At 28.5% G+C, this 12,927-nt stretch overlaps 1 protein-coding gene across 1 annotated transcript; it reads left to right on the top strand.

Moving 5' to 3' along the window:
- Window positions 1-5,552: 5,552 nt before the first annotated feature.
- Window positions 5,553-10,131, top strand: LOC149495516 (cold-regulated protein 27). The gene is made up of 5 exons (XM_089722309.1): window positions 5,553-5,851; window positions 7,074-7,250; window positions 7,615-7,906; window positions 9,232-9,341; window positions 9,470-10,131. Exons 1-5 carry the CDS (start codon window positions 5,684-5,686, stop codon window positions 9,626-9,628), a joined length of 906 nt encoding a protein of 301 aa, XP_089578435.1. The 5' UTR covers window positions 5,553-5,683; the 3' UTR covers window positions 9,629-10,131.
- Window positions 10,132-12,927: the final 2,796 nt, after the last annotated feature.

The raw sequence follows: 12,927 nt of genomic DNA on the forward strand, positions 1-12,927 counted from the left end.
AGTTACGAAAAAAGAATGTGGATTTTTCTTCCATGATACTTTTATGCTTTTGAGGATATATTATTAGGCATGATGATTATAACGTAGAGGGAGATGAGAATATAGAAAGAAAAAAATCTTAGAACATAGAGAAAAGAGAGAGAGAGAGAGAGAGAAAGAGGGGTCTCTTCTTCCTTACTGGTGTGGAGCAAGAAGCCGTAAGCAAAGATGGAATTTCAGAGTTTGATTTCTATTTCTCTAATTTTCAGATTTAAGCATGAATTCTTCTCTTTATTTCTTGTGTTCTTTTGATTTAGCTATGGAGTAGTTCTCTTTTGTTAGGGAAAACATGAACCCTTGATTTTCATGGATGAATTTCAATTTAAGTTTTATGCAAAAGTTTGATCTCAATGCTTGTGTATTATTTGATTGATTCTATTTCTTTGATTCATTTCCTGGTACGAGGGATTATAATTGGGGTTATCAATTTCATGCTTGTTCTTATGATTTTTGCATAACTTATTAGTCTGAAGTGTTTTCTGGTAAAGCCTAAGATTGATTTGTGGCTTAATTCGTTTCCTAGTAGGAAGAATTATAAATTGGTTTAACTTTACGCAATTCAATATTTAAGTTTCCTGGTAGGAGTTAAAATTGAATTGAAAATTTATTTCATGGTAAGATAAATAGGCTCAAGGAGAACCTGCCAATCTCAAAATTGATTTTCTATTTAGAAATTGCATCCTAATTAATCAAGGTGGATTGTGGATCCTAACAGTTATTTTAAATCATTGATTTATTTTTAATTTCAATCATTTTCCTGTTTAATTTAATTAGTACTTAATTACAATCTCTCATTTAATCATTTTCTCAAATAATAGTGTTAATTTTGGATTAATTGCCTATTTAATTTAAGGACTAGTACACTTGCTAGTGATGGCTAGGACACTTCAAGTTTTTGTTGTTCCCTTAGAGACCAAAGTTTAGAAGCCAATTAATTCAAAATTAACACTATTTTTTGAGAAAATGATTAAACGTGAGATTGTAATTAAGTACTAATTAAATTAAACAGTAATGCTTGAAATTAAGAATAAACCAATGATTTAAAGAGGTAGGATCCAGAATCCACCTTGATTAATTAGGATGCAATTTCTAAATAGAAAATTAATTTTGAGATTAACAGGTTCTTCTTGAGCCTATTTATCCTACCATGAAATAAATTTTTAATTCAATTTTAACTCCTACCAGGAAACTTAAATATCGAATTGCATAAAGCTGAACCAATTTATAATTCCTCCTACTAGGAAACAAATTAAGCCACAAATCAATCTTAGGCTTCTACCAGAAAACACCCGAGACTAATAAGTTATTGCAAAAATCATAAGAACGTGCATGAAATTGATTAACCCCAATTAATAATTCCTCCTACCAGGAAATGAATCAAAGAAATAGAATCAATCAAATAATACACAAGCATTGAGATCAAACTTTTGCACAAAATTTAAATTGAAATTCATATATTAGATATTAAACATCCATAAAAATCAAGGGTTCATGTTTTCCTTAACAAAAGAGAACTACTCCATAGCTAAATCAAAAGAAAACAAGAAATAAAGAGAAAAATTCATGCTTAAATCTAAAAATTACAGAAATAGAAATCAAACTCTAAAATCCAATCTCTGCTTATGGCTTGTTGCTCCAAACTAGTAAGGAAAAAGACATCTCTCTTTCTCTCTCTTTTTTTTCTATGTTCTAAATTTTTTTTTTCTCTATGTTCTCATCTCCCCCTACGTTCTAATCATGCCTAATAATATATCCTCAAAAGCGTAAAAGTCTCCTGAAAGAAAAATCCATGTTCTTTTTTCGTAACTGTCCATCTCCTAAATGCTCTTTTATTTTTCACAATCACGTTGTGATCTTCGAGTTTTCAACCCATTTTCACAGTTGTTTCTGCTTTCCCAGCTGAGTTGTAAAAATCTCTGTACCCCAAGCTCTTTTTCTTCAAAACGCATCAATTTTCTTCCAGGTCTCTAAATCCACAAGAATACCTATAAAAATATTAAAAAAAACTAAAATAAATAGAAAAATAAATAAACATAAAAATTAAATAAAATTCTTAACAAAATCTATTGAAAACATACCAAAAAGACACTTTAAACCCACTAAAAATTTTGAAAAGTAACTAAATATTAAATGTCACTCTAAACTTGAATTCAGGATGCAACTATTTGTTATAACTTCAGTTCAATGTGAAGTTGTAACAAAAAGCTAAAATTAAAAATCTAACCTCTTGTTTAGAACAAATGAATTTCACAAAATTTTAAGGAAATTCATGTCGAAATCTTATTTTTTGTGTTTGGAGTGAAAAAAAATACAGATTTCAATTCTACGAATTCAATTATGTAGAATTGAATATAACTACACCAAATCCTATCAAAATAGGTGGAATTTGCTAATGAATTCCACAAAATTTAACAACTCAAATTTTATTGATAAAACTACCATCTTTCTATTTCCCTCTTATCTCTTATTCTCATTTCACTATTTCTACTTTTGATCTTAGTTCATTCCAAAAGTCACCACCACAACTACAACCACTACCCCTATCATCTTTGACTGCCACCGTCATTAACCTAAATGCCACATTTCTCACGCAACTTATCGTCGCACTTTCTGGTTTACAGGTGGAAAAGTTCTCATTAACTATTAAATGAGTTTTTAATCGAGACAATTATAATTTTAATGTCTGAACTTTTCATTTTTTTATTTTGGTGTCTAAGCAGAAAATGCTATCAATTGACTGCACAAACTTTTTAAAATTTTCATTTTAATTTCTTGGTCTGCTATGGCTCACCGGAAATATGATTGTATAATTGTAGGACTCACTTTTCACATATATTAATTTCTAATTTGCCTTTTAAAAATTCAATTAAGTGGAAGCCCGCGTGTTGCACGGATTGCTTTTTTACTTTATTACTATACATTGTATTAGAAGTTACTTTTTATTGTACATATAAAAATATATCTTACAACTTCAGAGAAATGAAGAAGTAAATAAAAAAATAATATATATATATATATATATATATATATATATATATATATATATATATATATATATATATATATATATATATATAAACGAAAATAAGGTAAATACATAAAATACAAAAGTCCTAGACTAAAGTATTAGTTAAATTATTTTTCTAAAATTATAAATTTGAAAAACATATAAAAAAATTTCATCTATAAAGATGATAATAATAAATATATAATTCTTATAAATAAATAGATAAAAAATTAAACAATTCAATCTAAAATTAAAAAAATTCAAAAATTTAAATATAAATATAGTTAATTATTTTAAATAAATAATAAAATTTCAAATTAAAAGCATTTTAGATGATCTAATAAAAAAATAAAAATTCAAACTTGAAATATAGATATAGATAATTATTGTTAATGAATATTAATTTTGAAAATATGAATTTTTAGATATAATTTTTTAATATTTAGATAATAAAATTAAAAGTTAAATGACAACAATATTAATTTAACTATAAATGATAAGGTATCTCAATTCTTTTTTTATTTATTAAATGTATTTATTTTTAATTTATCAAATTCTTTTGTTATATTAAAATATATTTATTAAATTTAATGTTATATATATATATATATATATATATATATATATATATATATAAAGAGAGTTTATATATATAGTAAAGAGATTTCTCTTTGATCTAAATGGCATAATAATAATAATAATAATAATAATAATAATAATAATAATAATAATAAATAAATAAATAAATAAATAAATAAATAAAAATTATACTTTTATTTCTCTCTCTAATTTGTTAATTCAATTTTAGTGAAACTCTTTCAAAATTCAATAACTCAAATCATACCAGATACTTGAATATATGAAATATATCAATAAAAAATATATATTATCATAATAATAATTACATGAATTAAAATATTATAAATAATTAAAATTTACATATATATATATATATATATATATATATATATATATGAAGCAATAAATAAAAAAATTTACAGTTTTATACAGTTTGCTAAAAATATAATACATTTAAAAAAATACATAAATGGATTTATATTTAGCTTTTCCTTCTATTCATCTCCATCAACATGATATTTCTCATACCCAGGGGTGAGCAAAATTACCAATCGAATCGAACTGAAAATAGAACTGACTCATTTCAGTTTGGTTCGGTCTGATGCCCAATAGAGATTTGATTGGTCGGTTCGTTCGATTTTGAACCGAATTTGTTCAATTCGGTTACACAAATCTTCGATGGTTGGGCTCAAAACCAAACCGAAAATGGTAAATTTGATAAAAATAGATGAACCGATTGGTTCGATTACTTCTATTCATATACAAACTTCAATCCAGTTCAGTTTATTTTAAAGAAACTTCGATTTATATTTTGTGGCTTCGGTTCGGTTTGAACCGAATCTACCATTTGCTCAGCCCTACTCATACTTGCAACTACACATACGGCACATATGACAGATAACAAAGAAAATATTATTAAATAAATAAATATTAAAGATAAGAAAAATCACGAGATACACAAAAAAGAAGATTATAAAAAAGAAAAAAAAGAGACTACCCTAATCGAAGAAGAAAAAGTAATGATATAAAATAAATAAAGCACAATTAAAACTCAGAGAATCGAAAAATAACAAAAGTTAAGGAGAAAATTACCGTGAAAGAAAATAAATGAAATTGATTAATGTGAAAGTATATATAGATAGATATATGTATATATATTAGAAAAATAATTCAAAATTATTAAAGGTTTCAATTTCAAAATTCAAAAAAATTTAAAGGTTTTAAAAGTTTCAATTTTAAAACTCAAAAATTTTAAAAAATTAAATATTTAAGATTTTAGATATAGTTATATATTAGATTAGATATAGGAAAAGACATGTTTAAAAATTTAGAAAATTTGTAAAAAAAAGAAAAATGAAAATACTAAAAGAGAGAGTAGCAAGTAAGATTTTTGAAAATTTTTTTGATTTAGGATTATATATATAACATTAACTTGTGGGCTACTCAACTCGCGACCTTCTCTTTTAAGTAACATTCTAATTAGGACTCGAATTTAAAAACTATCACTTTCATATCTTTAATAAAATGTAAAAAGACCAATCAGATCACATCTGATTAATTTTCTTTAAATTAACTCAACTCAAATATAAATAGTGGGATTCATATTTAATATATTTTAATATATTTTGCTGTATTGTTAATGGTTTACCATATTTGGTTGGCATCTATTTCCCCTCTGGAATATACGAAAAGCACTTCTCTGCGATGGATAAGTCAAAAGCGCAAAGCGGGCGGTCTTTAACTCTTACTAAAAAATCTCAAAAGCCATATACCACAAGCAACCAAAAACATAACAAAATATCTGGCTGACATAGGCCCAAGATATTATTATCCTCTGCTGACCTGGCACCCGCTGACGCTTTTGACACGTGTAAAAGCGTTGCCATGTGGAGCCCTTAATTGGCCCCTATTAGACCCGAAAGTACCGCCTCTTCTCTCTCTCCTCTGCACACTTACCTTCCTTCTCCCTGTTCCTAAATTCAGCGAAAAAAATTAAAAAAGAAAAGAAAAACCAAGAAAACGATTTGCACGTTTTGCCCGATCAAAACCAGAAATTAAATGGACGAGAAAGAGAATCTCAGGCATAATATGCCGTCGGCGTCACCGGATCACGGGGCAATGACTGCTGGCTGTGTGACTGAGTTGACCCGTACGAACTCCAACTCTTCTGCCATTACAGCTGATAGCTCCAAAGATTTTTCGCTTAACAGTGCCATTTCAGCTCCGGTAAATTCATTTTCTTATCATTAGATGCTGAATAGTATTGTTTACGCAAATGATTTTGTCCAATTTGGCGTTGTTTGGTGAGATTTTGTTTTCTAATTTTTTTATTTGGAAATTACTCAGAATTTAGAATTCCAGTATGATAATTGTTTAGAAAAAGAAAAATACATAATAGATCTATTTTTTTCTTTTTCGAAATTTTCTCCCTGCGAAATTTAATTCTTTGGAATTTTTTATTGTTGTGCTGTTGATTATTTCCTTGAACAATAACGTTATTAAAAGATGTATGTTGCTATTTTTGAGATATTTTTTAGAATTTAGATGTGCAGTTAATTATATTTTTTTATTATTTAATTACTCCAAATTGCAAATGCATTGTTGTATAATGTTGGTGTAATGTAATAGAGGCTTACATCCTGTTCTTAATTATTGCTTTCTCCAAGCTTTGAATGGTTTAGCCAAAAAGGATTGCTTTCAAGACATTTTCTACAGTTTATGGTCTTAAAAGGATTTTGGTTTAGAAGATGATCAAGTTTTCATGTACATGGTTGATGTTTTCACTCAGAATTTAAATGACATTAGCCATATGGAGTTCCGGTATCTGTTATGGTGTGGATTCAATTGACATTATTCAAGAATCTGCTGTCATAACTGGTTCTGATATGCATCTACATTTGAAATAAGGGTAACTCTCATTCTTTGTTGCTACTAAAGGCCAACTCCGCCTTCAGCTGATCTTTATCCTTGTGGTTTATTTTTCTGTTGAATTTATCTTATTTGTTATTTTTGCTACCAGAGTTGTGTCTTCTCTTTCTTAATTTCTTCTGTACGAGAGTTGTGTTTCCAATTAGTTCAATTCTATAGTGTCTTGTGATGACATTTCAATAGGTTTAGGTGCTCTACCCACTATCTTATATGGTGAAGTTGTTACATCATTTGTGTGGTACCATATCATAAAATCTTCTGCATTTCTGTCAATAATAATTATATGTTAGGGAAATTATTGTGCATTGAATTACTGTGGAAAGATCCTTGCAACTGTCGAAAGTTATTATGAAATATGAATAGGACCGGAAATCGGCAAGACCATTTCCGTTCTATTCCAGAAACCTCTTTTTTAATCAAGTGATCTTATGTTAAATCACAAATCTAAGTAGAGTGAAATGAGTTATTGCCCAACAAGCTTTTAATACTTATTTCTATTTTTATTTTTTTATTTTAACAGGGTCCATGTGCAGTTTGGACAGATGAGAAGCACAGATTGTATCTTGATTCATTAGAAGCATCATTCGTCAATCAATTGCACCATTCTATTGCTTTGCGTGATTGCTTGCAAGAAGTCTCATTGGGGACATGCTCATCAGAAGCACTGTCAACCAATAGTTGTAATCCTTCACATCAGGTTAGGGACTCTGGGAACTCCCCATCCCCCGGCTCACCATCCTTCTTTCTCTCATTCTATATTTGAGTATGTGCACTCTATAGTGGTGATGGAGAAGTAGGGGGTTGATCCCTCGGTTACCTGCACATTAGTGCATGTCTGTGAGGTTGTTAATTTTGATCTCAGCATCTGAAGTTTCTTCTTCTCGTCCCTTCTCTAACCATGACCTGGAAAAGGAAAAAGAGAAAATGTACACAGAGAGGAGAGACGATCATTAGCATTCTTACTTTGGATCTATTCCTTTTTATTTATTTATTTTTACCTGCTGAAGGTTATATAATTTTTTCTTTTTCTGTTTTTGATCTTATCCTTGTTTATATTTCAGTTTATGGTTCTACAAGATGGCTCCTGGAAGAACATCACTCCCAAAAGGAATAAGCCATTGTCGGAGAGCACATCTAGTTCTCGTTTTGTTGAGAAAAATATATTGACAGGACATTTTACATCTACAAGCAAACGGCAGTTTGCAGCATGTCATGATCAAGAACATAGTGCATCCTCTAGTAGAAGAATTCATGGAGTAGGGAATTCTGCTGTCTACTGTGGATCAGCAAGAAGCTCACAGCAACACCCTGCTTGCAGCCTATCCCATGATAATCCATTTGGCATTGCCATAGGTATTAGTTCCTTTATATATTCTCGAATGTTTTCCTCATCATGCATCTTTATGGCATGCTGACAAATGCTTGCAATTGCTAATGCCTCCTGAAAATTGTCTCCGTGGCTCAGTATTTCTCTGTTATGCATATAAATTCTCTCTCTCTCTCTCTCTTGTTTCACAAATGGCACACACTACTAAGTAAATCCTTGTTATTTTCTACTATAAAACATAGGGTAAATAATTATTATAAATTTAGTGTCTAAACTTTTTTTTTTTTTCTATTTTGGTGTTTAAATAGAAAACATTTGCAATTAAGTGTTAGAATTAATAATTTATTGGTACAATTACGTGCATTTAGCCAGAATTTCTTGTCGGAAAATCAATAGAACTATTTTACTCGATTTCTTTACTCCATTTATTTTTATAGATTACTACCTTTCTTTTTTATTTGTTTCTCTCTCTCTCTCTTTTTAATATTGTTTTGAAATTGAAAGAAAATTAGGGGGAGTTTTTGAGACTTTTTATTGAGGAGAAGACATATGAGAATAAAAAATTCAAAGAAAATGAAAAAAGAGAGATGAATCAATATCTTTATATTTAATATCTTATTGAGTAAAATGGTCCATTTTAAGTTTTTGGCGAAATAATATGGCCCAATGCACTTGATTACAATTTTTTAAAAAATTTAGACAATCCATTGCCAATTTTCTCCGTTTAGACACCAAAATAGAAAAAAAATTAAAAAGTTCAGACACCACAAATATAATTAACCCTAAATATTTCAACTGTGTCATCTTATCTATATTTATCGATAATGCTATATGATATTTCTAAGTATACAACATAATCAAAACATCAAGACCCGATTCTAGTAGAATTAGGTCTTAACTATTCTAATTCTAAATTAGAAGTAAGCATCCAATCCCACATCACCATGGAAAAGGTGGTATAGAAATTAGTTGGCTTTTCTAGTTTCTAATTGGTTACCATGATCTTTGGCTGCAAGTGGCTTTGGTGTAATGGTGAAGTTGCAGTGCATCAGAATTGTTTTTGCTGTGTGATGCCAATACTGGTTGTAGGAACAATGTCAGTGGCATAAGTTACAAAACCTAGGCAGTTATCTTGTGAAGTACATTAGTTTTTTGATTGTTTTTCTTGCTGCAGAAGAACTGTAAAATCTTTTTTGGCAAGATACAAGACCACGTCAGTCCATGTGTTTTGAGATAGATGAAATTATTGCAGTTATTTCCTAGCTTGAAGGGGTTCAATTTATTATCCTACTTATGGTTTTGGAGTTGGTCTTCAAATGTCTCTTTTACTAAATTTTATGGTTTCCTACAGAGGTTTCAGATCAGAACTTTGAAGACAAAAACCATAAAGTCAAGTCGAGCTCTATGTCCATGGTGAAAAGATTGAAGATAGTTGGGGCTGATTCTTCAAGCAATGATCAAGTAATTTGCAGTATTGAACCTGTATTTATATGTCTACTTTCAATTTCCAAACATGCAATCATGAGTTGGGCGTCCAAGATTGCAGAGTTTTGAGGGTCGTTTTTGTGAACTGTTTTTTACTGTTGCAGGTTGTGCCACTTGGATATTCCAATACAGACAATGTTTCAACTGCTGGTCAAGCTTCCTCTGTAAGAGAAGAACAGGTGTCCCAAGAATTGCTTTCAGAAAAACCTGATAACTCTGTCTATCCGAAATCTAATCATAGTTACTTTTTAAGAGAAAGCTAAGTTGGAATGGAAGTTTGAAGATAATATTTGGGTCTAATGCACCGAAAAAGGGAATATCATAGGTTTATTCTTGTTGCCCTCTCAAACGTTCAGTTTGAGAGATGCAACTAGCAGGAAATTAGGAAGCTATCTATAACTAATGGCGCCGTTCTATTTTTTCTAGAAATGTCTTTTGGTAGATGGAGAATTCGTGTCCGCTGTATAATAGCAAGCTGATAAACTTTACAAGATAAGTTTCTTTTTCTCTTATTTAGTTTTATTGTACATGGAATTCAACCAGTAGATAAACAGAACAGAGTTCAGAGGGTAAATGTTAATATTTGGGAGCTTTAGCATCATCGAGTGAGTTCCTAAATTTTCTTCTCTCAAATTCATAATTTTGTCGAAGTTTGTGAATTGGCCAGAAGCTCTTACAGCTTCTTTGATGTGAAGTTGCATTAAGCTCGTGTAGTTTTTGTTTAACTGTGATATGAATATGTTAATTGATTCACAAAATTTTGATCTATTGATTGTTCCTTTTTAGAATGGATAGATGCCCGAGTCAGACCTTACTTTTATTTTTAACTGATTGGACGCCGATGACAGTATAATATAATATATATTGAACCACCAGTCTAATTTGTTTTGCAAGTCTCGTTCATTTTCATACATTAGCTGATTTAAACAAATTAATGGATAGAACACAATCAGAGAATTGAGCAAAAGTAGTTTTAAAATTACAGTACTGATAAGATTGATGATGGTACAAAAAATTTATATTATCAAAAAGAGCAATATAAAAAAAGAAAGAAATTAATATAACTTGGAGGATATAAATAAAAATAATATAACTTGAAAGATAGAATGGACTGTGATACAATTAAATCTTAACTTTAAATTAGTGGAAACCACCTAATGAATTTTGTCTTTTACGCGTATGTGAATTCTTCGTCTTTTAGGTACCAATGTCAAGAAACAGTAGAAATAACTTTCCTCTATATTGTTTTAGGTATAACCTTTCTCTGTTAGCATCCTCTGCAATGAAAGTGTGGTTACAAATCAGTGCACATATAGGATATGAGTAAATCATTTTATACGTCTGCCTCTCATTTTATTCACAACTTGCTTACACCTTGGACATTGTCGTTTCTTATCTTGTCTCGTTCATCTTAAACATTTGCATTATCTTTTGAACATTTTAGGCATTCCAACTCAACATTCACTTTTATATAATATTATAGGTCTCACCTTCGTTTTTGGTACTTGCATTTCATCTCGTTAGATATTTTTCAATCACATGACATATCTATAAAACATTTCTATCTCATCCATTAGGAATGCAATGTGTAAGATTTGGTTAAATGATGCAATATTCATTCCCATCCTCGATCATCATTCCCTGCATCGGATATGAAATGTTTTAAGTATTTTCAAACTCAAAAACTTTAGATAATATCCGGTATCTATTAATCTATTTTTATCCGCTTATCTATAAGTACTCAATTCATACCCATTTAAAATTTAAACTTACATTTAGTAATAACAAAGTATTTGTTTCAATATGACAGTAATATATAAGAAGATATAAAAATAGTAAAAACGCCAAATAAATAAACACACAGTTATTTGCAAAATTATAAATAAAAATTCTAATTGCAAAGTTTATATTTTTATCACAGTGCGCCCTTTACGGAAAGCTAAAAGTCGCATTTTCAACTGCAATTATAATAAAAGTGAATTAATAGAGGAATTGAAAAACTCATGTAACAAGTTCAATAAATTGGAAAATATCTCAATTTATGAAAAATTACAATGCTTTGGTTTTTAAAAAATCATAATTTTCTTTGCTTCAAAAAAAAAAAAAAATTCTCTCTCGGGTTTTTTAGGTTTCGATATTACCTGTGCACAAAAAATTTTGAATTTGCAATAGCAATATTCATAGCCCATCTATACACAAAATATTCAGGTTTTACATAAGGTCTACCTATACTCGTTCCCTATCCTTCATCCTATTAAACAGAATCTTCAAGTTCTTCAGAATCTTCCCCATCTTCGTTCAAAATCCAAAATTTCGGGTTTGACCAGGATCCTATTAGTTCCATTGCTTGTATTTTTACTTATCATGCCACCATTCTGAAATACAAAACCTTGTCTGCCAACGACTTTTATCTTGGGGATGGAGGAAGCAAAAACTTTTTTACTGAAAATTAAGATATTTAATTGAGTACTACTGAGCTGTTGAGGTTTCACAATCTATACTTAGGCATTTGTAGTAGATAAATTGAATAGTCAATGGATTTTGGAGTTTATAGAAAGATAGAAAGGAGAGATAATAGATTTTTGAGTTTAAGATAACGCAGAAATTATAGAAATACAATTTAAAAAATTTTTAAAGAATTTAATCAATTGAATTAGAATTGCACAACTAAAAGAATAGATTTTTGAAATTTTCTGACAGAAATTATTATAGATTCAAGAATAATTAGTAGAAAGATTGAAAGGACAAAATTTTCATCTTCACAGTCTGTGTCCAATCTTTTGTAACGAGTATAATAAGTTAGAGACAAAACTAATTTTTTATCTGCTATACTGGAATGGTACATGCAACAATTTCGTTTTGCCTTGTATTATTATTTATATTCAATATTATATTATATAATAATAACGTAATAAAATTATTATTTTATCTTAGTAATGTGGTATTAAGAAAGAAAAATTTTGATACTTCAATTGCATAAGATTATTTCAAAAGGAGGTTTGGGTTTTTTCGTAGATAAGAGTGCATAATTTTTTTCTCACATTTAATTGATATGAGAATTTTAAATTGTTTAATACTTTTTTGATAAAATTAAAAATTAAATGCAGAAATTTTTTATCTTCTTTTATTCATTGTGAATTTGAATTTAAAATTTTAATCTAATTAAGATTTTTAAGTAATATTCAAATAAATATAATGAAAGAATTTAAAGCTAATAAATTATTCAATTTTTAAATAATTTACTTCTTAAAAATTTTAGCTTTTATATTATTAGTGTCTAAAATTTAATTTTTATAATTTCAAGATTCAATTTTAAAAAATACAATTTCTTTATTTTTAATTTGATCAAATTATTCAAGTTAATGGAGATAAAATTGAAAAGAGGAATATTTTGTTTTATTTTTTAAATTTTAGTTACATTCATTTGTTTTATATAATAACATTAATATTCTTTAGTGGGAATGTAATATTTAATATGGAGTATTACAAAATTAAAGGATATAGTAAAATTAACTGATAAAAGTATTCATATTTCTTATTTAATGAAAATTTTTATATATTT

This window comes from Jatropha curcas, chromosome 6 (assembly GCF_041381405.1).
Source record: "Jatropha curcas cultivar XTBG-Jc1 chromosome 6, XTBG_Jcur_1.0, whole genome shotgun sequence".
NCBI classification, from domain to species: domain Eukaryota; kingdom Viridiplantae; phylum Streptophyta; class Magnoliopsida; order Malpighiales; family Euphorbiaceae; genus Jatropha; species Jatropha curcas.

What these genes read in the sequence shown, in the direction of transcription:
- LOC149495516 (XM_089722309.1), top strand. Translation starts at nt 5,684, where the DNA reads ATGGACGAGAAAGAGAATCTCAGGCATAATATGCCGTCGGCGTCACCG. An exon ending in GTTGTAATCCTTCACATCAG is followed by an intron (nt 7,251 to 7,614) that starts GTTAGGGACTCT and finishes TTTATATTTCAG; the next exon opens with TTTATGGTTCTACAAGATGG. An exon ending in TCCATTTGGCATTGCCATAG is followed by an intron (nt 7,907 to 9,231) that starts GTATTAGTTCCT and finishes GGTTTCCTACAG; the next exon opens with AGGTTTCAGATCAGAACTTT.